This window comes from Scyliorhinus canicula, chromosome 12 (assembly GCF_902713615.1).
Source record: "Scyliorhinus canicula chromosome 12, sScyCan1.1, whole genome shotgun sequence".
NCBI lineage: Eukaryota > Metazoa > Chordata > Chondrichthyes > Carcharhiniformes > Scyliorhinidae > Scyliorhinus > Scyliorhinus canicula.
The window spans coordinates 74,176,447-74,203,291 of record NC_052157.1 but is presented as its reverse complement, the minus strand read 5'-3'; the positions used below and the strand labels follow the sequence as shown (position 1 = coordinate 74,203,291).

Here is a 26,845-nt window from a genome sequence, read left to right as displayed (position 1 = left end):
CATGGCAAAGTGAGTGTATCCGGTGTGTTCATTGGGATCCCAGGTCTGTAGGATGTGGGATCCCAACGTGTTTGAGCGAGGCTTATTTTGACAATCCCTTTGCGTTTGGGGTGTGGGATTTTGGTATATATGGGGGGTGGGGAACTATCCCGTTCAGTGTGTTTAGGGGTTCCCTTGTGCTCAAGGTGTGCGGAAATTTGAATTCCCATGGTCTCTGCTGCATGGTCATGTCTTTGTTTCCAAGGTGCAGAGAGCAGAGGGGCCGAAGGCTTCATCCTTAGCCGCTATTAAGCGAGACCTCCCTCTGGGAGTGAAGGCCCCTGGACTAGGTACAGCCAAATCAGGCAGTGTTCCTATATGCTCACCCACTGACCAGAGGCTCGTTTTGCATTGCACTGGTGTATAAACACTGGGTCAAGGGCAGGAATGAGCTCCACTGCGGCAGGCTACGCAGTTGAATATCACACAGCCGAATATCACACAGCCATATCAGGCAGTGCATTCCTACTCCATTCTACTTGTCATTTCACACTCTTTTCTTTCCAATCACCAGAAATCTGTACACATGGCTATCCAACCATCAGCAAGTGAAATCCCACTAACCTTCTTTCACCCTATCAAAATCCTTCACCATCTTGAACATCTGACCCTCTGACTGTGTGGCACCCACTCAGTCCTACCTCCAAAGGGCCAGTACTGAGCGGAGCGCCACTCTGTCAGAGAGCCAGTACTGAGGGGAACGGCGTGCTGTCGGAGGGCCAGTACTGAGGGGAGAGCCATGCTGTCGGAGGGCCAGTATTGAGGGGAATGCCGTGCTGTCGGAGGGCCAGTACTGAGGGGAGAGCCGCACTGTCGGAGGGCCAGTACTGAGGGGAACGGCGTGCTGTCGGAGGGCCAGTACTGAGGGGAGAGCCGCGCTGTCGGAGGGCCAGTACTGAGGGGAGAGCCGCGCTGTCGGAGGGCCAGTACTGAGGGGAGAGCCGCGCTGTCGGAGGGCCAGTACTGAGGGGAGAGCCGTGCTGTCGGAGGGCCAGTACTGAGGGGAGCGCCGCTCTGTCAGGGGGCCAGTACTGAGGGGAGCGCCGCCCTGTCAGGGGGCCAGTACTGAGGGGAGCGCCGCTCTGTCAGAAGGCCAGTACTGAGGGGAGCGCCGCTCTGTCAGGGGGCCAGTACTGAGGGGAGCGCCGCTCTGTCAGGGGGCCAGTACTGAGGGGAGCGCCGCTCTGTCAGAAGGCCAGTACTGAGGGGAGCGCCGCTCTGTCAGGGGGCCAGTACTGAGGGGAGCGCCGCGCTGTCGGAGGACCAGTACTGAGGAGTGCCAGCACTGAGGGAGCGCCGCACTGTCGGAGGGTAAGTAGTGAGGGAGGGCTGTGCTGTCGGAGGGCCAGTACTGAAAATGTGCTACACTGTTGGACGTTCAGTATTGCGGGAGTGCTGCACTGTTGAAGGTTCAATACTGAGGGAGAATTGCATGGTCGGCGGGTCAGTACTGAGGCAGTGTTGCACTGTTGGGCGTTCAGTACTGAGGGAGTGCTGCACTGTCGGAGGTTGAGTACTTAGGGAGCGCTGCACTGTCCGCTCAGCCGTTCAATTAGGGCCACACTTGCATTCTTAGCTGGCGCTAAAATAATCCACTGCTGCTGTTGTAAGAAAAGCAGTAGATTCTCCCCATGCTCTGTATCCAATATTTATGTTTTGACCAAAATCATTAAAACGGATGATCTGAGTCATTTTCAGAGCGTTGTACTTGTGAGCTTGCTGTGCCCAAATTAGCTGCTGCGTTTCCTGGATTTGAAAAGTGACTGCACTTCAAAAACTACTTCATTGGCTGTCTGCCCTGTGGCCATGAATAGCCCTGCAGAAATACAGGTTTCTTTCTTCTAAATAGTGAAGGTTAGGCAGATGGAAATGTTTAATAGGGTAGACATAGAGAAGGTGTTTTCTTGTGTGTATTTATTTATATTATGTGTCGATGTATATGTATATATGTTGGTGTCACTGTATATATTTATGTGTATGTGTTACTGTTGATGTGTGTTTGTGTCTGTATATAAATGGTATGTTTGTTAGTGTCTGTATATGCGTGTACATGTGAATAATATATAGACACTAATTCACATACACATAGACATATATGTGTGTGTGTTAGTGTCTATGTATTTGTGTGTGTCTGCTAGTGTCTGTATTTGTGTGTGTGTTAGTGTCTCTGTGTGTGCTAGTGTCTGTATTTGTGCGTGTGTGTATATATATTTGTGTGTTTGTGTGTGTTAGTGTCTATGTATTTGTATGTTAGTGTCTGTTTGTGTGTATGTTAGTGTCTGTATTTGTGTGTGCGCTAGTGTATGTATTTGTGTGTGTGTGTATATGTATTTGCGCGCTTGTCTGTTAGTGTCTATGTATTTGTGTGTGTGTATGTTAGTGTGTGTATGTTAGTGTGTGTATGTTAGTGCACGTGTGTATGTTAGTGCACGTGTGTATGTTAGTGCGTGTGTGTGTATGTTAGTGTGTGTATGTTAGTGTCTGTATTTGTGTGTGTGTGTGTTAGTGTCTGTATTTGTGTGTGTGTATGTCAGTGTCTGTATTTGTGTGTGTGTGTGTGTGTGTATCAGTGTTTATGTATTTGTGTGTGTGTGTGTGTGTATCAGTGTTTATGTATTTGTGTGTGTGTATCATTGTTTATGTATTTGTGTGTGTATCAGTGTTTATGTATTTGTGTGTGTGTGTCGGTGTCTATTTGTGTATGTGTTTGTGTCTGTATCTATGTATGTGTGCCTGGCATGTGTGTATGCCTGGTTGTTCAGTACAAGACAGAGTGGAGTCTACACTGGGGCAGCCATCCTTCACAGCTCCCTCTGTGTAATTGCCTCCTGCTGTATGTCTCACTGCACACCTTTGTGTGAAGGATGTGTGTGTCTCCCGTGAGTACAGTGAACACAGTGTGGGCACAGGCAGCTCCACTAGGCGGGACAGGCTCAGGAGATTCCAGTGGTTTTTAAAATATTTTACTGAGCACTGATGTCATACTTTCCTTGGCCTGGTAGCTTGTCCTCGACAACTCCCATGAACACTGCCTCCTTTCATTATCCCCAACCTCCCGTCAACTATTGCACTGCAAAGAAAAAACATATGTCACTTTGGTGGGGGGGGGGGGGGGGGGGGGGGGGGGGATGGCATAAGAGGGAGGGCACACCTTCAGCTATTGAGCCAGCGTCTGTCTGATCTCTCGCAGTGATCCCTGAACAGCTGCCAGCAGCAGTGGACAAGTGGTGTGGTGGTGGGGAGAGGGGGTGTTGGGAGTGGGGGGGGGGATGAGAGAGGAGGGGCATACAGCAGAAGGAGTGGGTAGGTGAGGCAGACCTGAAACAGTCAGCTGAGGATCAGAGAGTAACGTGTTCTGGGGAATCGCTTACAATGTGGTCATCCTCTGCGTCTCGAGACTAGGAGTGAGCTACGTGGCGCGTCCAATCTCATTGGGAAAAGATGAGAGGTTGCTAAGGAACCCCAGCCCCCTGGTACAGTCAACAGGTGGGTGGTGGGGGGGGGGGGTTGGGGGGGAGAAATTGGGACAGGGAATGTGGGAGGACGGGTGGGGGGGCTGGAGAGGATGAGGGAGAGGATCTGGACAAGGGAGAGCTGTATCCACCCGACGAACAGGATTGCTCCTTTGCCAAACTTCAGCAGTGATCTGCTGACAGCTGTTTATACGGTGTCAGAAATATGTGTTGTCGACTGGTTCTTGTTCTTGGCTATATTTTTAAAAAAAAGTGAAGGTGAGGACTAACCCGAGGATGAATTACTGGGTGAGTGCTTGGACTCGGTATCTTGCCGGTGTTGGTGGCTTTTTTTGCAATGAATTGTTTGCGTTTAGTGATCCAGCTGTTTGTCTCACTGTGGTCAGTGGGAGCTTGCTGTGCATGAATCAACAGTTACGTTCCCCATAATGCAGCAGACAACTGGGATTTTAAAGATGGGTGGTTTACTAAACAAGAAACTCCTCACTCTCCATTCGTAGCCACAACCCACAGGTTCCTCAGTTTGGAGAAAAAGTGAATAGGAATTTAGATCTCATTGTGGCACTAAAGAGATGACAATGTATCGTATGAGATTGTTCAGAGTCAGACTCTCTCCCCACTCTCTCCCTCTTATTTCCCCCCCCCGCTCTCTTCCCCCACTTCCCTCCTTCTCAGCTGACATCCTTCGCTCCATCTCCCTGGCCCACTCCCCCTCACACCCTCGTCCCCCTCCATCTGCGCCCCCTCGTCCCCCTCCGTCTGCGCCCCCTCGTCCCCCTCCGTCTGCGCCCCCTCGTCTCCCGCCGTCTGCGCCCCCTCGTCCCCCGCCGTCTGCGCCCCCTCGTCCCCCGCCGTCTGCGCCCCCTCGTCCCCCGCCGTCTGCGCCCCCTCGTCCCCCTCCGTCTGCGCCCCCTCGTCCCCCTCCGTCTGCGCCCCCTCGTCCCCTCCGTCTGCGCCCCCTCGTCCCCCTCGTCTCCCGCCGTCTGCGCCCCCTCGTCCCCCGCCGTCTGCGCCCTCTCGTCCCCCTCAGTCTGCGCTCTCATCCCCGCCGCTTGCGCCCCCGCCATCTGTCCCCCCTCTGTCTGCGCCCCCTCCGTCTGCGCCCCCATCGTCTGCACCCCCTCATCCCTACAGTCGCCGCACACTGGGCACCCACCGTCGGCGCACCCCTGGCCTCCTCCGCCTTCGGCCCTTGCGCAACCGGCCCCCTCTGCGCGCACCCCCAGCCCCCTCTGCGCGCACCCCCGGCCCCCTCTGCGCGCACCCCCGGCCCCCTCTGCGCGCACCCCCGGCCCCCTCTGCGCGCACCCCCGGCCCCCTCTGCGCGCACCCCCGGCCCCCTCTGCGCGCACCCCCGGCCCCCTCTGCGCGCACCCCCGGCCCCCTCTGCGCGCACCCCCGGCCCCCTCTGCGCGCACCCCCGGCCCCCTCTGCGCGCACCCCCGGCCCCCTCTGCGCGCACCCCCGGCCCCCTCTGCGCGCACCCCCCTGCCCCCCCCTGCCCCTCTGCGCGCAACCCCCGGCCCCTCTGCTGCGCACCCCCCCCCCCCCTCTGCGCGCACCCCCGGCCCCCTCTGCGCGCACCCCCCGGCCCCCTCTTCGCGCCCCCCCCCCTCTGCGCGCACCCCCGGCCCCCTCTGCGCGCACCCCCGGCCCCCTCTGCGCGCACCCCCGGCCCCCCCTGCGCGCACCCCCGGCCCCCTCTGCGCGCACCCCCGGCCCCCTCTGCGCGCACCCCCGGCCCCCCTCTGCGCGCACCCCCGGCCCCCTCTGCGCGCACCCCCGGCCCCCTCTGCGCGCACCCCCGGCCCCCTCTGCGCGCACGCCCCCCTGCCCCCTCAGCGCGCACCCCCCCTCCCCCCCCTCGCGCGCACACCCCCGCCCCCTCTGCGCGCACCCCCGGCCCCCTCTGCGCGCACCCCCGGCCCCCTCTGCGCGCGACCCCCGCCCCCTCTGCGCGCACCCCCCCGCCCCTCTCTGCGCGCACCCCCGGCCCCCTCTTCTCGCGCACCCCCCCCCCTCTTCGCGCACCCCCCGTCCCCCTCTGCGCCACCCCCGCCCCCTCTTCTCGCTCACCCCCGGCCCCCTCTGCGCGCACCCCCTCCCCCTCTGCGCGCACCCCCCCCCTCTGTCTCGCCACCCCCGCCCCCCCTCTGCGCGCACCCGCCCCCCCCCTCTGCTCGCCCCCCCCCCCTCTGCGCCACCCCCCGCCCCCTCTGCGCCACCCCGCCCCCTCTGCGCGCACCCCCGGCCCCCTCTGCGCGCACCCCCGGCCCCCTCCTCTGCTCCCGGCCCACTTCCCCCCCCCCCCCCCCTCCGGCTCTCGCTCCTCCTGCCTATCCCCGTTCCTGCCCTTTCAGTCCCTGTGTTGAAGATGCTCCCATGCTGCTTGTCGGGACTGAGCTGTAGGATGCGATTGCAATGGTGATGAAGGCTGGTGGATGTATTGTGAAGGTCAGAATGATGGGAGTTTGGAGGTGACGCTGCTCTGGTCCTGGGACTGTGAGATGCTGCTTGTTGAGACACAACAAAGTTTCCTGTCGGTTTGACTTTCTCCGGCTGCTGTGATGGAGTTGGAGGATATTCCAAAGTACAGTGAGATGAAGTACAATGTGCAGCCAATTCACTGAGAGCTTCATACCTATGATTCTCATGTGTGCGTGTGGTTTCGAGCTTGTGCCAAAACCACCCATCACCTAAATACTGCATCGCACCTCGCCCAGTTCCGTTTGAACAAACCTACACATTGCTGCATCTGGAATATATTAAAAAAACTCCGGGCTGTGTATACTTCCTGTCTGCAAAAACTCACTTCCTGTTGTTGTTTCTCAAGTTTGTTCTAAACGCATATGTTCCTGTTGCTATCGGCAGCTGGATCTGTCTGTTTAGAGCCAGGGGGAGGCCATTCAGCCCTCTGGCCAGTTACACAGGACCAGGAGGCGCCCATTCAGCCCTCCGGCCGGTTACACAGGACCAGGAGGCGCCCATTCAGCCCTCCGGCCAGTTACACAGGACCAGGAGGCGCCCATTCAGCCCTCCGGCCGGTTACACAGGACCAGGAGGCGCCCATTCAGCCCTCCGGCCGGTTACACAGGACCAGGAGGTGCCCATTCCACCCCTCAATGTAAACATAATTCAGTACGTAACACCCCACAACAACCATACCCCGCCAACATAGCTTATACAAACAATTCCCAAGTCCCTCAACCTCCCCTCGCTGATCCCACCTGAACTAACTGGCCCTACCCCCCTCATTCCCTAACCCCCCCCTTTATTGTATCTGCTAACAGTTGTTTTCCCCGAAGTAGTCGATAAACTGCTGTCACCTCCGAACGAACCCTAACATTGATCCTCTCCGAGCGAACTTAATTTTCTCAAGCCTGAGAAAGCCGTCCATGTTGCTAACCCCCATTTCAGGGGGCTCGGAGTCCCTCCACGCTAATAGGATCCTCTCCGGGCTACCAAGGAGGCAAACGCCAAAACATCAGGCTCTCTCGCCCCCCGGACTTCTGAGTCTTCTGACACTCCAAAGATTGCCACCTCTGGACTCGGTGCCACCCTTGTCTTTAGTACCGTGGACATGACATCAGCAAATTCTTGCCAGAACCGCCTAAACTTCGGACATGCCCAGAATATGTGAACATGATTTGCGGGCCCTCCCGGACACCGCCCACACCTCGCCTCTACCCCAAAAAACCTGCTCATCCGGGCCACCGCATGTGTGCCTGGTGAACCACCTTAAACTGTATCAGGCTGAGCTTGGCACATGATGAGGACATGTTAACTCTACCCAGAGCATCCTTCAACAGACCTGTCTCTGGCTCCTTACCCAGCGCATCTTCCAACTTATGCTTTACCTCCCCTATCTGGGTGCCCTCCCACTCCATGAATTCTTTATAGATATCTGAAACCTTCCCCTCCCCCACTCCCATTTTTGAAACGACCTTATCCTGTATCGCCTGGGGCGGTAGAAGCAGAAAGGTTGAAACCTGCCTTTGTTCAAAGGCCCTCACCTGCAGATATCGAACCCCATTCCCTCCCAGCAATTCCTCCAAATCTTCCAAACATGGAAAGCTCCCATTGATAAACAGATCTCTCAGCCTCTCAATCCTGCTCTCTGCCACCTCCGAAACCTCTCATCCAGCCTCCCCAGGACAAACCGGTGATTATCACAAATTGGAACCCACTCCGAAGCTCCCTCCACTCCCATATGCTTCCGCCACTGTCCCCAAACTCTCAGAGCCGCCGCCACCACCGGGCTTGTGGAATACCGAGCCGACGGGAATGGCAGAGGTGCCTTTACCAGTGCCCCAAAACTTGTGCCCCTACATGATGCCGCCTCTACCCGCTCCCATACTGACCCCTCCCCACTAACCACTTCCTGATCATGGCTCTATTTGCGGCATGGTGGCGCAGTGGTTAGCACTGGGGGAAAGGCAATTATGATGTGATGAGGCAAGACTTCGAATGCATCGCCTGGAGGAAAACTGCAGGGGATGGACACAATGGAAATGTGGAGCATGTTCAAGGAACAGCTACTGCGTGTCCTTGATAAGTATGTACCTGTTAGGCAGGGAGGAAGTGGTCGAGTGAGGGAACCATGGGTTACTAAAGCAGTTGAAACACTTGTCAAGAGGAAGAAGGAGGCTTATGTGAAGATGAGACGTGATGGTTCAGTTGGGTCGCTTGAGAGTTACAAGTTAGCTAGGAGGGCTCTAAAGAGAGAGCTAAGAAGAGCCAAGCGAGGACATGAGAAGTCTTTGGCAGGTAGGATCAAGGATAACCCTAAAGCTTTCTATAGGTATGTCAGGAATAAAAGAATGAATAAGGTAAGAGTAGGGTCGGTCAAGGACAGTAGTGGGAAGTTGTGCGTAGAGTCCGAGGAGATAGGAGAGGTGCTAAATGAGTATTTTCCGTCAGTATTCACACAGGAAAAAGACAAAGTTGTCGAGGAGAATACTGAGATACAGGCTACTAGACTAGAAGGGCTTGAGGTTCATAAGGAGGAGGTGTTAGCGATTCTGGAAAGTGTGAAAATAGATAAGTCCCCTGGGCCGGATGGGATTTATCCTAGGATTCTCTGGGAAGCTAGGGAGGAGATTGCTGAGCTTTTGGCTTTGATCTTTAAGTCATCTTTGTCTACAGGAATAGTGCCAGAGGACTGGAGGATAGCAAATGTTGTCCCCTTGTACAAGAAGGGGGGTAGAGATAACCCCGGTAACTATAGACCAGTGAGTCTTACTTCTGTTGTGGGAAAAGTCTTGGAAAGGTTTATAAGAGATAGGATGTATAATCATCTGGAAAGGAATAATTTGATTAGAGATAGTCAACATGGTTTTGTGAAGGGTAGGTCGTGCCTCACAAACCTCATTGAGTTCTTCGAGAAGGTGACCAAACAGGTGGATGAGGGTAAAGCAGTTGATGTGGTGTATATGGATTTCAGTAAAGCGTTTGATAAGGTTCCCCACGGTAGGCTATTGCAGAAAATACAGAGGCATGGATTCAGGGTGATTTAGCAGTTTGGATCAGAAATTGGCTAGTTGATAGAAGACAAAGAGTGGTGGTTGATGGGAAATGCTCTGACTGGTGTCCAGTTACTAGTGGTGTGCCACAAGGATCTGTTTTGGGGCCGTTGCTGTTTGTCATTTTTATAAATGACCTGGAGGAGGGCATAGAAGGATGGGTGAGTAAATTTGCAGATGACACTAAAGTCGGTGGAGTTGTGGACAGTGCAGAAGGATGTTACAAGTTACAGAGGGACATGGATAAGCTGCAGAGCTGGGCTGACGGCAAATGGAGTTTAATGCAGAAAAGTGTGAGGTGATTCATTTTGGAAGGAATAACAGGAAGGCAGAGTACTGGGCTAATGGTAAGATTCTTGGTAGTGTGGACGAGCAGAGAGATCTCGGTGTCCATGTCCATAGATCCCTGAAAGTTGCCACCCAGGTTGAGAGGGTTGTTAAGAAGGCGTACGGTGTGTTAGCTTTTATTGGTAGAGGAATTGAGTTTCGGAGCCATGAGGTCATGTTGCAGTTGTACAAAACTCTGGTGTGGCCGCATTTGGAGTATTGTGTGCAGTTCTGGTCGCCACATTATAGGAAGGATGTGGAAGCATTGGAAAGGGTACAGAGGAGATTTACAAGAATGTTGCCTGGTATGGAGGGAAGATCATAGGAGGAAAGGCTGAAGGACTTGAGGCTGTTTTTGTTAGAGAGAAGAAGGTTAGGAGGGGACTTAATTGAGGCATACAAGATGATCAGAGGATTAGATAGGGTGGACATCGAGAGCCTTTTTACTCGGATGGTAATGTCCAGCACGAGGGGACATAGCTTTAAACTGAGGGGAGATAGATATAGGACAGATGTCAGAGGTAGGTTCTTTACCCAGAGAGTAATAAGGGCGTGGAATGCCCTGCCTGCAACAGTAGTGGACTCGCCAACACTAAACGCATTCAAATGGTCATTGGATAGACATATGGACGATAAGGGAATAGTGTAGAGGGACTTTAGAAGGGTTTCAGAGGACGGTGCAACATCGTGGGCCGAAGGGCCTGTACTGCGCTGTTATGTTCTATGTTATGGCGCTGCGGATCTTGGTTCGATCCCAACCTCGGGTCACTGTTTGTGTGGAGTTTGCACATTCTCCCTGTGTCTGTGTGGGTTTCAGCCCACAACCCAAAGATGTGCAGGGCAGGTGGATTGTCCATGCTAAATTGCCCCTCAATTTGAAAAAAATAATTGGCTACTCTAAAATTGAAAAGAAACGGTATCTCCTGGATGATAGTGGTCGTGGGTTTGTAAGGTTCCGCTTAAAGAACCTTGGTGAGTTGCTACAGTGCATCTTGTAGATGGTGTACACGGCTGCTACTGTGCGTCGGTGGTGTGGGCAGTGAATGTGGAAGGAGGAGTAATTAAGCAAGGTTGCTTTGTCCTGGATGGTGTCGAGCCTCTTGTGTTGTTGGAGCTGCACTCGTCCAGGCAAGTGGAGAGTATTCCATCACACTCCTGACTTCTGCCTTGTAGATGGTAGACAGACTTTGCGGGAGTCAGGAGGAGAGTTACTCAGCAGAATTCCCAAGATCGTGGGGTGGGAACTCTGTTGGGGCTATTAGTGATGGTGCAGGTGCTAGATGGCTATTGCTTTGGGAGGTGCTAAAAGGCGGAACTTAGATCCAAGAATTACGTTATTGGGAGATGCAGGGTTTTCAGGACTTGCCGTGTGTGCTGCACAGCCTCGTGATGTTTGTTTATCTCCCCAAACCCCCACCACCACTCTGGCTGCACCAGGGACATTCAGGACCTCTTTACCAGTCTGCATTGACAAGACCAGGAGCATTCGCAACCCCCCCCACCATATACATACACACAAACGCAACTTGTCAACACAGGTGGCCGCAGCTGTACGAGTGCCTGCTGCTTCACCAGCTGACTGTCCTGACCTTGAGCCTGCCTTGCTGCTTGATGTTATGCTCTGTGGGCAGGGTGCCAGCCCCTATGTCTGCAACACAAAGAGGAAGTGGCAGCCAGGCAGGAAATGGGCAGCCTTCTACAGAAATTGATTCAGTACAGGAAATATCAACTTGGTCTGGGAGAGAGTGCCTGCCAGTCTCCGCCCCTCTGTGAAGGTGCCCAAGTCTTTCAGTATTTATATGTGTGTCTGTCTCTCCCAGCTCTGTTTATTTCTGTCACTCTTGACTTTCTCTGTTTATCCACTTTCTCTCCCTCTCCCCCTTGGTGCTTCAGGCATAGGGCTAGCACACTGCCTGCAGGGAGACCCTACGACAGTGCAGCCATCATTCAGTACTGACCCTCTGACAGTGCAGCACTCCCTCAGTACTGACCCTCTGACAGTGCAGCACTCCCTCAGTACTGACCCTCTGACAGTACAGCACTCCCTCAGTACTGACCCTCTGACAGTGCAGCACTCCCTCAGTACTGACCTTCTGACAGTGCAGCACTCCCTCAGTACTGACCCTCTGACAGTGCAGCACTCCCTCTGTACTGACCCTCTGACAGTGCAGCACTCCCTCAGTCCTGACCCTCTGACAGTGCAGCACCCCCTCAGTACTGACCCTCTGACAGTGCAGCGCTCCCTCAGTAGTGACCCTCTGACAGTGCAGCAATCCCTCAGTACTGACCCTCTGACAGTGCAGCACTCCCTCAGTACTGACCCTCTGACAGGGCAGCACTCCCTCAGTGCTTATGTAGATTATGGGGTGAAGAAATGCAGGATTTTCAAATCCATGACTCTTACTCCGGGTCGGAAGCGTGCTGCCTATGCATCAAGGCTGACACCTAATTGTGAGGGAAATCATCCCAGAAAGCCCACTGGAATTGCATTGACTTCGCACAACACAGCCCCTAATTTTCATAGAATTTACAGTGCAGAAGGAGGCCATTCGGCCCATCGAGTCTCCACTGGCTCTCGGAAAGAGCACCCTACCCAAAGTCAACACCTCCACCCTATCCCCATAACCCAGTAACCCCACCCAACACTAAGGGCAATTTATCATTGCCAATCCAGCTAACCTGCACATCTTTGGACTGTGGGAGGAAACCGGAGCACCCGGAGGAAACCCAGGCCCACACGGGGAGGATGTGCAGACTCCGCACAGACAGTGACCAAAGCCGGAATCGAACCTGGGACCCTGGAGCTGTGAAGCGATTATGCTATCCACAATGCTACCTCTCCGATCGCCGCAGATATTCATGCGGATTCTCCAGATTGGTGGAGGGGACATATCCTGAAATTATTAGGCTGGATGTCACTGAATTTCCATATTACTGTGGGTGAGGGAGGGGTTGGTGCATCAGGAGACTCATTAGAATTGGGACTACATGACCAGTGTTTCAGAATTTAGAACAGTACAGCACAGAACAGGCCCTTCGGCCCTCGATGTTGTGCTGAGCAATGATCACCCTACTCAAACTCACACATCCACCCTATACCCGCAACCCAACAACTTCCCCCTTAACCTTACTTTTTAGGACACTACGGGCAATTTAGCATGGCCAATCCACCTAACCCGCACATCTTTGGACTGTGGGAGGAATCCTGAGCACCCGGAGGAAACCCACGCACACACGGGGAGGACGTGCAGACTCCGCACAGACAGTGACCCAGCCGGGAACCGAACCTGGGGCCCTGGAGCTCTGAAGCAACTGTGCTACCACTGCTACCGTGCTGCACATTGCTCCTTTAGGTGCTCTTTCCTTCCGTCCCAAGACAGTACAGTACTGGTGGGTACAGGTCTATCGCTGTTTAACACTGGGCTACAGTACTGGTGGGTACAGATCTGTCACTGTTTAACATTGGGGTACAGTACAGGTAGGTACTGGTCTGTCACTGTATAACACAAGTACAGTACTGGCGGGTACAGGACTTTCGCTCTTCACTGGGGTACAGTACTGGAGGGTACAGGTCTGTCACTGTATAACGCTGAGTTACAGTGCTGGTGGAAACAGATCTGTCACCTGTATAACATTGGGGTACAATACTGGTGTGGAGACTTTCATGTACAATAGTGGGTACAGTACTGGTGTGGAGTCTGTCACTGTAGAACACTGGGGTACAGTACTGGTCGGTACAGGTCTGTCACTGTATAACACTGGGGTACAGTACTGGTGTGGAGTCGGTCACTGTAGAACACTGGGGTACAGTACTGGTAGGTACAAGTATGTCACGGTAGAACACCAGGGTCTAGTACTGATGGATACAGGTCTGTCACTGTATAACACTGGGATACAGTACAGGTGGGGACAGGTCTGTCACTGTATAACACTGGGATACAGTACTGGTGGGGACAGGTCTGTCCCTGTATAACACCGGGGTGTAGTACTGGTGGGTACAGGTCGGTCACTGTATAGCACTGGGATACAGTACTGGTGGGAACAGGTCTGTCAGTATATAACACTGGGATACAGTACTGTTGGGTACTGGTCTGTCACTGTATAACACCGGGATACAGTACTGGTGGGTACAGGTCGGTCACTGTATAACACTGGGGTATAGTACTGGTGGGGACAGGTCTGTCAGTGTATAACACTGGGGTACAGTACTGGTGGGGACAGGTCTGTCACTGTATAACACCGGGGTGTAGTACCGGTGGGTATAGGTCTGTCACTGTATAACACCGGGGTGTAGGACTGGTGGGTACAGGTCTGTCAGTGTATAACACTGGGGTACAGTACTGGTGGGGACAGGTCTGTCCCTGTATAACACCGGGGTGTAGGACTGGTGGGTACAGGTCTGTCGCTGTATAACACCGGGGTGTAGTACCGGTGGGTACAGGTCTGTCACTGTATAACACTAGGGTTCAGTGCTGTTGGGTACAGGTCTGTCGCTGTATAACACTGGGATACAGTACTGGTGGGGACAGGTCTGTCACTGTATAACACCGGGATACAGTACTGGTGGGTACAGGTCGGTCACTGTATAACACTGGGGTATAGTACTGGTGGGTACAGGTCGGTCACTGTATAACACTGGGGTATAGTACTGGTGGGGACAGGTCGGTCACTGTATAACACTGGGTACAGTACCGGTGGGTACAGGTCTGTCACTGTATAACACTAGGGTTCAGTGCTGTTGGGTACAGGTCTGTCACTGTATAACACTGGGGTATAGTACTGGTGGGGACAGGTCTGTCACTGTCTAATACGTGTATAGTATTTGTCGGTACAGGTCTGTCACTGCAATGTTGGGTACAGTACTGCTAAGTCCAATTCTGTCACAGTATAACACTGGGGTACAGGTCTGTCACTGTATAATGCTGGAATACAGTACTGATGGGTACAGGTCTGGCATTGTGTAACATTGGCATACAGTACTAGTGTGCATAGGCCTGTCACTGTATAATACTGGGTACAATTCTGGTGGGTACAGCTCTATAACTATAAGTAACTTGCTCTACAGTCTGTAAATGCATTTGTTCCAGGCCTGGCCCAGAGCTGCGTGTTTAACCTTGGAAATGTTTTCAGACTTGGTCTAATAAATTAAATGAAAATCGCTTATTGCCACGAGTAGGCTTCAATGAAGTTACTGTGAAAAGCCCCTAGTCACCACATTCCGGCACCTGTCTGGGGAGGCTGGTACGGGAATCGAACCGTGCTACTGGCCTGCTTGGTCTCCTTTAAAAGCCAGCGATTTAGCTCAGTGAGCTAAACCAGCCCCTGGTTTAGGGCATTGTAGGAGCAGTTGCCTTGTATTAACCCTGACCCTGGGTACAGAGGAATATGTACAGTAAACCCTTTTTTGTTATTTAAAAAAAATATATTTTGATTCTCCTTTTTCACATTTTCTCCTGAATTTACACCCACCAACAATAAACAATAATCAGCAACAGATATGTCGATCCCCATAACAATAACAACGATCCCATCCTCCCACCAACCCCCAAACATCAGCCCGTATGTTTCCATAAACAAATGACAAAAAGGAATCGGGGATTACCCATAGTCACCCTTAATACACACAGCCCCCCTCCCCCCCCCCCCCCCCCCAACTAATGTTTGATGTTATCCAGTTCTTGAAAGTGCATAATGAATAATGCCCATGACTTGTAGAACCCCTCCGAGCTTCCCCTCAGTTCAAACTTAACCTTCTCAAGGGTCAGGTATTCCAACAGGTCCCCTCGTCATGCCATGGCACAGGGTGGAGAGGCTGCTCTCCATCCCAGCAGGATCCGCCTTTGGGCGAGCAATGAGGCGAAGGCTACGATATCTGCCTCCGCACCCGTTTCCAACCCTGGCTGGTCCGACACCCCGAATATGGCCTCCTGGGGACCCGGGTCCAGTTTCACATGCACCACCTTTGAAATGGCCCTAAAAACCTCCTTCCAGTACTCCCCTAGCTTTGGACAGGACCAAAACATATGAACATGATTAGCAGGCCAGATCGAACCTGCATGTATCTAAATATTTTCCCCTGCTCCAGCCCATACTTCGCTTCCAGCTCCCTCAATCTTGCAAACCGACCCCTAAGAAACAAATCTTTTCGCGTCTTAATCCCCTTCTCTTCCCATTTCCGAAAATTTCCATCACACTTCCCTTGCTCAAATCTATGGTTCCCCCGAATCGGCATTTCCCTTGACCCTGCCCCCAACCTGAAGTGGCGAAACTGCCGTCAGATTTTCAATGGAGCTATTATTACCAGACTCCCTGAGTATTTCCCCGCAGCTATCGGGAGCGGCGCTGTTTCTAGTGCCCTCAATCCCGATCCCCAAAGCAAACTCTCCTCCATTCTGACCCACTGGGAATCAACCCCTCTGACCCAGCTCCGCACCTTCTCCACATTCGCTGCCCAGTAGTAGTATATCAGGTTCGGGAGACCCAAACCCCCTGCCTGCCTTCCCCTCTGTAGTAGCACCTTTCTCACTTTGGCCACCTTCCCTCCCCATATGAACGAGGTAATCCTTCCCTCAATCTCCCTGAAAAAAGCCTTTGGGAGGAAAATCGGTAGGCATTGAAAAATAAACAGAAATCGTGGCAATACAGTCATTGTAACCGCCTGTACCCGTCCCGCCAGTGACAGAGGGAGACCATCCCACCGTGCTAGATCGGCTTTCACTCTCCCCACCAAACTAGTGATGTTGTACCTGCGAAGCCTCCCCCACTCCCGGGCAACCTGCACTCCCAGATACCTAAAGTGAGTCCCTGCCCTACGGAATTACCCCCGGCCGAGACACCACAAAATGCTCACTCTTGTCCGGGTTCAGCTTGTACCCCGAGCAAGACCCAAATACTCGCAGTAGCTCCAATATTCCTCCTGTTGTCGCACTCGGTCCCAACACATACAGCAGCAAGCCGTCAGCATATAAGGACACCCTGTACTCTAAATCCCCCCCCCCCCCTTCTGCACTATTCTTTTCCATGCTCCCAAACTTCTTAATGCGATGGCCAACGGCTCAATCGCAGGTGCAAACAGCAGGGGGGACATAGGACATCCCTGCCTCGTCCCACGGTGGAGAGAAAAGTATCTCGAGCTGATATTGTTTGTGCGGACACTCACCTTCGGCTCCTTATATAATAGCTTTACCCAGTTCACAAATCTTGGTCCAATCCCAAACCGCTCCAGCACTGCCATCAGGTACCCCCATTCTACCCGTTCAAACGCCTTCTCAGCGTCCAATGCCACAACCACCTCTGTTTCCTTCCCTTCTGCCGGTGCCATAGCGACGTTCAAAACCCTCCTAATGTTCGAAAACAGCTGCCTCCCTTTCACGAACCCCGTCTGATCCTCGCCTATCACCTTCGGGAGGCACTCCTCCAGCCTACCCGCCAGTACCTTCGCCAATACTTTTGCGTCCACATTCAGAAGTGATATGGGCCTATACGACCCACACTCCGTCGGATCCTTATCTTTTTAGCAACAGTGAAATCAATGCCTGCCCCAAGGTTTGTGGCAGCAGCCCCTTCCCTATCGCCTCTTCAAACATCCCCACCATCAGGGGTGTCAACTTATCCTTGAATTTTTTATAATATTCCACCAGAAACCCATCCGGCCCTGCCACCTCCCCCGACTTCATCCTCCCAATCGCATCCTTATCTCCTGCTCCACTATTGCTCCTTCTAATGTAGCCCTGTCCCTCCCCTCACCTCGGGTACTCCAACCCATCTAGAAATTCCTGCGTCTCACGGTCTCCCCCGGGTGGCTCTGACCTGTACATCTCTCATAAAACTCCCCAATAACCTTGTTAATCAGATCCGGCACCACCACCAACTTCCCTGTCCTATCCCTCACCTGCACAATTTCCCTTGCCGCTGCCTCCCTCCGGCCTTATCTCCATGTTCATAAACTGCACTCCTTGCTCGTCTCAGTTGGCGCACCGCCTTCCTGGTGGACAGTCGGCCAAAGCTCGCCTGTAGTTCCTTCCTCTTTTCCAGCTTCTTCTGCATAACTCCTATCTACCTCCAACATCTCATCTATTACCCTCTGCCGCTCCAACCTCTCTTTGTCCACCCTGGCCTTAAACGAAATTACTTCACTCCTCACCACCGCCTTTAGGGCCTCCCAGACAACTGCCTTCGACACCTCACCCGTACAGTTGAAACCTACATATTCCTTAATTACCGTTTCAATTTTCTCGCAGAACACTTGGTTCCCCAAAAGCCTCACATCCAGTTTCCACCCCGGCCTCTGCGCTACCCCCTTCTCCAGCACCATATCCACCCAATGCGGAGCATGATCTGACACTGCAATTGCCGAGTATTCTGACAACTTGACCTCAGCCAGCAAAGCCTTTCCCACCATAAAAAAGTCGATCCGCGAGTATACCCTATGGACTGCTGAGAAAAACGAGTACTCCCGTTCCCTTGGGTGCAGGAACCTCCAAGAGTCCACCCCTCCCATTTCCACCATTAGCCCAGCCAGCACCTTCGCCGCGCCATCCCCCCCCGATGGGACTAGTGAGCGCGGCCGTGATCTGTCCAGCCTTGGCTCCTGCACCTTCTTCGCGAATCCCACATCGTCCCAATTGGGACCGTATACACTTAACAGCGCCACTAACCTCCCCTCCAGCGCCCCTGGCACAATCGCATATCTACCCCCTGATCTGCCACTACCTTCTCCATCTGGAAGTGTACCCTTTTGCTGACCAACACCGGTATCCCTTGAGCCCTTCCATTGAATCCAGAGTGAAACACTTGGCTAACCCAGCCCTTTTTACGTCTCACCTGGTCCTTCACCCTCAAGTGAGTCTCCTGCAGCATTGCCACATCGGCTTTCAAACTTTTAAGATGCGCAAGCACCCTTGACCTCTTGACCGGACCTCCTAGCCCTCTCACGTTCCACGTGACTATCCTTACTGGGGGGTCTCTCACCCCCCCCCCACCCCCACCTCCTCACCCCACCCCACCCCACCTTTCTTATCTACCATCATCATACCACCGGGCCCTGCCCCTGTCCATTGTTCACATCGAACCCCTTCCCCCCCCTCCCAAGAACCCACCCTACATTTCCCCCTGAAACAACATCTCCAAGCTTCCATCCCCCCACCCCCACCCCCCCCGCAGGCCCATTGATGCCTGCTATCCAGGCTCCAACTTCCGCAGCCCTGCTCTCACCTCACCTCTGTTCACTAGCTGACTTTAGTTAGCTAGCGCGGGTGGCTACCCCTGTCAAGATATAACGTCCCCTTCCACCCAGTCCCAGAGAAAGAAAAAAAAACCTAAACCAACAATCCAACCCATACAATTCACTAACATAACATTTAACCGTCGCAACACAGAACGCCAATCAACCCACCATTAACTTGAACTCTGTAACAATGCAAAAAGAAGTAAATTACAATACGCATCAGTAAAAAGAAAGTTGCAGCATTTATACATTTTCCAGCTGTTCACACAGTCCACAGTCTCTCTCCCAGTTCTGCTCCTCACGTCTGTCCCAAGTCTTCTGCCCTCACGAACGCCTCAGCCGCCTCCGCTGTCTGAAAATAAAAGTCTTTGGCGTTATACGTTACCCTCGACTGATGCCTTTGCCACCGCCGCCCTCACCGGGGCAATTGCCTCCTCCACCAATGACTTCAATGCGACCACAGTCTCCTTCCTCAAGGCCTCCATGTGCCTCGCGAACTGCTTTTCCAGCTCCACCACCATCAGCTCGGTCATCTTCTCCACCGTAAGTAGTGTGGCCCTGCCTTGTGGTTCGGCTTCCGCCATCTTGTCAGTGCTTTTGCTCGTCCTCTCGTTCAGCGGCGAACCCGCGTTTCCTCCTTTATTCGACGCTGCTCTTCGCATCCTTTCGCTGCTTATTGTTTTTTCTTTCTTTAACATAGAACATAGAACAGTACAGCACAGAACAAGCCCTTCGGCCCTCGATGTTGTGCCGAGCCATGATCACCCTACTCAAACCCACGTATCCACACTATACCCGTAACCCAACAACCCCACTCCCTTAATCTTACTTTTAAGGACACTACGGGCAATTTAGCATGGCCAATCCACCTAACCCGCACATCTTTGGACTGTGGGAGGAAACCGGAGCACCCGGAGGAAACCCACGCACACACGGGGAGGACGTGCAGACTCCGCACAGGCAGTGACCCAGCCGGGAATCGAACCTGGGGCCCTGGAGCTGTGAAGCATTTATGCTAACCACCATGCTACCGTGCTGCCCCTTTCTTCTCGTCTCTCCCCTTCCACCCTCCTGTCCTTCATCAATCTGAATTATTCTTTTTTTAAAAAAAAAAACAATTTTTCTTCCTTCACACGCAAAAAAAAAGGGGAGAAAAAAAACTTGCACCAAACTTCTTTAAATCTTCTATCTTTCTCCTCTACATTCCCCCACAACTCCCCTGGGACCGGACTTCAGCCTTCTTCATCCTAGGTGGGAGCCATCCGATGTGGGACATCCCACCTACATCGTGCTCGGGCCTGCCGCCTCAGCCTCCTTGTAGCTCTGCCCCCGCTGCTCTGAACTCCATGCAGCGCAGGGCCCAGCGCCTCAGCCCCCGACACCCGCGCGGGGTTCTTCGCCGGTTTTTAAACCGGCTCCGCTAGCTGCCCGTGACGGCCCCAAAGGCCGACCATAGTCGGGAGGGGTGAGTGATGACTTGGGGAAATCGCCACAAATCGTGGCCACCGGCGGGAGATCTTCTTACTGCGGCCACGCTGCTCGCCCACGCCACCGGAAGTGACCCTTTTTTTGTTATTAAGGGGTAATTTAGTGTGGCCAATCCACCTCCCTCGCATATCTTTGGGTTGTGGGGGTGAGACCCATGCAGACAGGAGGAGAATGTGCAAATAGCACATGGACAGTGGCCCGGGGCTGGGATTGAACCCTGGTCCTCGATGCCTTTAGGTAGCAGTACTAACCACTGTGCCACCATGCCGCCCACACAGTAAACCCTTACACTGAATACACAGGAATACTGTATAGTGACCCCGTACACAAATACACCTACTGTACAGTAAACCCATACTCAACTACACATATTGCACAGTAAATCCTTACACAACTACACAGACACTGTACAGTAAAATAGTACACAAATACACGATGTATAAACCCTTACACTGAATACATAGATATGGACAGTAAACCCTGACAAATGCACAAATAATGTACAATAATTATTTTAATCTTGTCACAAGTAGGCTTACATTAACACTGCAATTAAGTTACTGTAAAACGCCCCTAACCGCCTCACTCCGGCGCCTGTTCGGGTACACTGAGGGAGAAATCAAAATGTCCAATTCACCTATTAGCACTTCTTTAGGGACTTATGGAGGAAACCGGAGCACCCGGAGGAAGCCAGACACTGGGAGATCGTGCAGACTCCGCACAGACAGGGACCCAAGCTGGGAATCAAACCTGGGACCCTGGCACGGTGAAACAACAGTGCTAACCACTGTGCTATTGTGCAGTAAACCCTTCTACAAATACACAGACACTGTACAGTAAACCCTGACACAAATACAGATAGTGTACAGTAAACCCTGACACAAATAGAGACTGTACAGTAAACCCTGACACAAATAGAGACTGTACAGTAAACCCTGACACAAATACAGAGACTGTACAGTAAACCCTGACACAAATACAGATAGTGTACAGTAAACCCTGACACAAATAGAGACTGTACAGTAAACCCTGACACAAATACAGATACTGTACAGTAAACCCTGACACACACAGATACTGTACAGTAAACCCTGACACAAATACAGAGACTGTACAGTAAACCCTGACACACACAGATACTGTACAGTAAACACTGACACAAATACAGATACTGTACAGTAAACCCTGACACAAATACAGATACTGTACAGTAAACCATGACACAAATACAGAGACTGTACAGTAAACATTGACACAAATACAGATACTGTACAGTAAACACTGACACAAATACAGATACTGTACAGTAAACACTGACACAAATAGAGACTGTACAGTAAACCCTGACACAAATACAGACTGTACAGTAAAGCCTGACACAAATAGACTGTACAGTAAACCCTGACACACACAGATACTGTACAGTAAACCCTGACACACACAGGTACTGTACAGTAAACCCTGACACAAATACAGAGACTGTACAGTAAACCCTGACACACATACAGATACTGTACAGTAAACCCTGACACACATACAGATACTGTACAGTAAACCCTGACACAAATAGAGATGGTACAGTAAACACTGACACAAATAGAGACTGTACAGTAAACCTTGACACAAATACAGATAGTGTACAGTAAACCCTGACACAAATAGACTGTACAGTAAACACTGACACAAATAGAGACTGTACAGTAAACCCTGACACAAATACAGAGACTATACAGTAAACCCTGACATAAATACAGAGACTGTACAGTAAACCCTGACACAAATACAGAGACTGTACAGTAAACCCTGACACAAATACAGATACTGTACAGTAAACCCTGACACAAATACAGAGACTGTACAGTAAACCCTGACACAAATACAGAGACTGTACAGTAAACCCTGACACAAATACAGAGACTGTACAGTAAACCCTGACACAAATACAGAGACTGTACAGTAAACCCTGACACAAATACAGAGACTGTACAGTAAACCCTGACACCAATACAGATACTGTACAGTAAACCCTGACACCAATACAGAGACTGTACAGTAAACCATGACACACACACGCTGTACAGTAAACCCTGACACAAATACAGAGACTGTACAGTAAACCCTGACACAAATACAGAGACTGTACAGTAAACCCTGACACAAATACAGAGACTGTACAGTAAACCCTGACACAAATACAGAGACTGTACAGTAAACCCTGACACAAATACAGAGACTGTACAGTAAACCCTGACACAAATACAGAGACTGTACAGTAAACCCTGACACAAATACAGAGACTGCACAGCAAACCCTGACACCAATACAGATACTGTACAGTAAACACTGACACCAATACAGATACTGTACAGTAAACACTGACACAAATACAGAGACTGTACAGTAAACACTGACACACACACGCTGTACAGTAAACCCTGACACAAATGCACAGAGTATGCTGTAAACCCTTACACAAGTACACAGGTGCTGTACAGTAAACCCTGACACACATACACAGATACTGTACAGTAGACCCTTACACTGAATACACAGGAATACTGTACAGTAAACCATACACTAAATACACATATTGCACAGTAAACCCTTACATTGAATTCACAGAAATACTGTTCAGTTAAAGCCTTACAATGAATGCACAGGAATACAGTACAGTAAACCCTTGCACTGAATACACAGATACCGAACAGTTAAACCCTTACACTTAATGCAGAGGAATACGATACACTAAATACACCTATTGCACCGTGACCCTTACACTGAATACGCAGGAATACTGTACAGTAAACCCTTACACTAAATACACAGTGTCATGGGAGTGTCCCTTTAAGAAAGATTTTTTGTCTTATCATGGCTTCAGTGATGTCATTGTGTGGGTGGAGCTGGGCTGTGGCTCTGTGAGCTGTTTGCGGTTTTGCTTTCATATTTGGCTGCTGTGGACTCAGAACAGAAGTGTTTTGGCAAGTCTCTCTCTAGTTTCATTTTAAATATCTGTTCCAGTAAAAATAACCTTGGTGGTGGCTTTTAAGATATAGTTTGCTTTCTGGAAGAGTATAAACCTGCTGGTGAAACGGGGTCAGAATCTCAGGGGAAAGTCAGTCTTATTCAAGTGAGAATGCAGAGTGTGGGCCACACCATTGAAAACGTTTTTTTTGGTTTATGGGATTTTGTTTTTGAGTTGGACCAGTTAAGGGGGAATTCATCAAGAGTTATACTCTTTCTGTGGGGTGTCTTTATGTTTGAAATTGATAGGGCAGCACGGTGGCCTAGTGGTTAGCACAGCTGCCTCACGGCACTGAGGTCCCAGGTTCGATCCTGGCTCTGGGTCACTGTCTGTGTGGAGTTTGCACATTGTCCCCGTGTCTGCGTGGGTTTTGCCCTCACAACCCAAAAATGTGCAGAGTAGGTGGATTGGCCACACTAAATTGCCCCTTAATTGGAAAAAAAATAATTGGGTAATCTAAATTTAAAAAAAATTTTTTTTAAATGTTTGAAATTGATAATTCATGGTGTGTTTATACATGAATGGTAACTAAGTTCTTAGAATAAAGCTTATTTGTTTAAAGTGTCTGGGAAGACTGTTGAATCACACCTCAAGTGAAGTCTCTTGCGCTCAACACAGCCAAATTCAACAAAATGTTATAGGTCAGGTGAACTCCATAATATACTTTGGTGTTTCTAAACCCTGGCCCATAACAACAGATACTGCACAGTAAACCCTTACACTGAATACACAGACCATACAGTTAGACCCTGACACAGAATGCACAGGAATACGGTACAATAAACTGTACACTAAATACACTTACTGCACAGTAAACCCTACATTAAATATACCTATTGTACAGTAAACCCTACTACTAAATACACCTATTGTACAGTAAACTCTACTACTAAATACACCTATTGCACAGTAAACCCTACTACTAAATACACCTACTGCGCAGTAAACCGTACACTAAATACACCTATTGTACAGTAAACTCTACTACTAAATACACCTATTGTACAATAAACCCTCACACTGAATGCACAGGAATAATGTACAGTTAAACCATACACTAAATACACCTATTGCACATTAAACTCTAACATTGAATATACGGGAATAATGTACAGTAAACCTTACTGAATACACAGATACTGTACAGTTAAACTCTTACACTGAATACACAGGAATACTGTACAGTAAACCCTTGCGCTGAATACACAGGAATACTGTACTGTAAACACTGCACTGAATGCACAGGAATACTGTACTGTAACCACTTGCACTGAATATTCAGGAATATTGTACTGTTAATCCCTACACTGAATACACAGGAATACTGTACTGTAAACCCTTACACTAAATGCACAGATACTGTATAGTAAACCCGTACAGTAAATACAGATATTGGATGTTGGTGTTTGTGTGTGTGTGTAAGTGTAAGAAATACTGGAGGATACCAGTCGGTGTGTGCCCACGTGAAGAATATGTGCCCAGCCGTCGACCTGTACAGTGCCAAGTCTCTGTAACTATGCTCCTCGGTATTCCTCGCTGCTCAGTTGAACGCAGTGGGTGAAATGTCCCGTGATCGTGCCTCTGACTCATTGGGATGTTGGTGACCTGCACTGTCGGGAAGGGCCTGGCAGTGCCAGTGCTCTCTGGTAGTCTTGGGATGGAAACAACCACTTCCTTGAACTCAGACCGTCAGCTCTGTATTTCACCTTAAACGCAGGAGCAGGACATGGCTCAACTGTGTTTCACCTCTTTTGATCTGTCTCTCTTGTAGGTTCGTCACCCAGAGCTGACTGCACAGCGCGGGAGAAACGGCACGGACCCCTTGCTCGGGGGTGCAAAGCGGCCATCAGCAGCCATGGACCTGGACGACAACCACGATGTGGTGAGTACCAAGACACCACCTACAGGTCACAGGTCAGGGGTGGGGCCATGGGAATTGGAGCTGGAGAAGGACATTCAGCTCCCAAGAGGCTGCTTTGTCCTTTGAAAAGATGGTAGCCAATCTATCTTGGTGCCACCTTCCTGCCCTCACCCATACCCAGTTCCCTGAGTGCTCAAGAATCTGTCGATCTCTGTGTATACTCTCTGACTGAGCAGCTACGAAAGATTTGCAACCTTGTGAGTGGGGAAATTATCTCCTCATCTCAGTGAGGAACAGTTGATCCCTTAGCCTGAGACTGTGACCCCGATTTCTAGACTACGCAGCCAGCGAGAAACATGTTCTCGGCATTGACCCTGTCAAGACTGTGAAGAATGTTACGTTCTATTAGATCACCTCGCAATCTTCTAAACTCCAGGTTTAGGGTCTAGTCTTCTCAAACCTCTCCTCATAGGACAGTCCCTTCATCCCAGGAACCAATCTAGCGAACCTTCGTTGTGCCACGTAAAGTGCGGGTATGTCTTCCCTTTGCGTGCTGACATAAAAATGGCATGCCACACTTGCTTGGATGAGTGCACCTCCAACAACACTCGAGAAGCACAGCATTGTCCAGGACAAAGCAGTCCCGATTGGTTGGCAACCCCATCCACCACCTTAAATCATTCACTCCCTCCACTGCCAACATGCAGTGCACCATCTACAAGATGATCTGCGGCAACTCAGTAAGGCACCTTAGGACATCACCTTCCAAACCCGTGGCTTCCTCCACCTCAAAGGGCAAACAAAGGGCAGCAGATGCGCAGGAACACCAGCTGCAGGTTCTCCCATCCTGTCACACCTATCACTATGTTTTGGGCAGATGTTGGCTCTTCCTTCACCCTGTGAGACTGCAGTCATTAAAGAAGGCGATTCAGCACCTTCGCCAGGGCCATTTTTTTAAAAATAAATGCCCAGTATCCAATTTTTTTTTCCAATTAATGGGCAATATAGCGTGGCCAATCCACCAACCCTATATATCATTTTGGAATGTGGGGGTGAGACCCACGCAGACACAGGGAGAATGTGCAAACTCCACACAGATAGTGACCCGGAGCCGGTGATCGAACCCGGGTCCTTGGCGCCTCCAGGGCCATTTTGGTTGGGCAATAAATGCGGTGATGGCGCTGTCAGGGATGACGTTCCAGGGTTTTGCCCAGCCCTCCCTGAAGGCACAGGCCGATGTTTCGAAGCCAGGATGTCAGCCTGTGGCTTGCCGGACAACGTGCAGGTGCATGCTGTTCCCATATGCTCGCTGGGTGACGGAGTCCGTGGCTTTGAGAAAGGCAGCCTCTGAGCTCGGCCGCGATGTTGGTCTTTTGAGGATGATACGGAGAATGAACAGAAGACCTGGTAAGGGTTTTCAATCTGTGAGGGCGTTGAATGGAGTGAATTGGGAATATTGTGATTTTTGTTTGAAAAACATTTTATTAAAGGCATTTTAAAATATTTACAAACCCAAAACGGCAAAACCAAAAGGAGAATGGAAATACAAACCCCAATCACCAAACCAGGCCACAAAACTCCTCCCTCCCCTCTGAAACCACCCATTCACCACCCTGGCACCTATATTCTTTTTCTAACCGTTCGTATTCCCCCCAACCAGGAACCACCCCCCCACCCACCTAATGACTTAACCCCCTTAAAAAAAGTCAATAAACGGCTTCCACCTCGAAGTGAACCCCTCCTTCGCCCCACAAATGACAAATTTGATCTTTTCCAGTTGCAGAAATTCTGCCAAGTCGCACACCCATACCCCGGCCTTTGGTGGCTCCGGGTCCTGCCAGCACAGCAAAATCTGTCTCCGGGCTATCAGAGAGGAAAAGGCCAAAA

At 51.1% G+C, this 26,845-nt stretch overlaps 1 protein-coding gene across 3 annotated transcripts in view; it reads left to right on the top strand.

Moving 5' to 3' along the window:
- Window positions 1–26,845, top strand: part of LOC119975074 (rho guanine nucleotide exchange factor 1-like) — a 97,897-nt gene that overhangs the window by 49,279 nt on the left and 21,773 nt on the right. For all 3 annotated transcript variants that reach the window (XM_038814579.1, XM_038814577.1, XM_038814578.1), the window contains exon 2: window positions 24,869–24,979. In XM_038814579.1, the coding sequence (XP_038670507.1) occupies window positions 24,953–24,979 (27 nt within the window). In that variant the 5' untranslated portion in view covers window positions 24,869–24,952. The remainder of the gene's footprint in view (window positions 1–24,868; window positions 24,980–26,845) is intronic.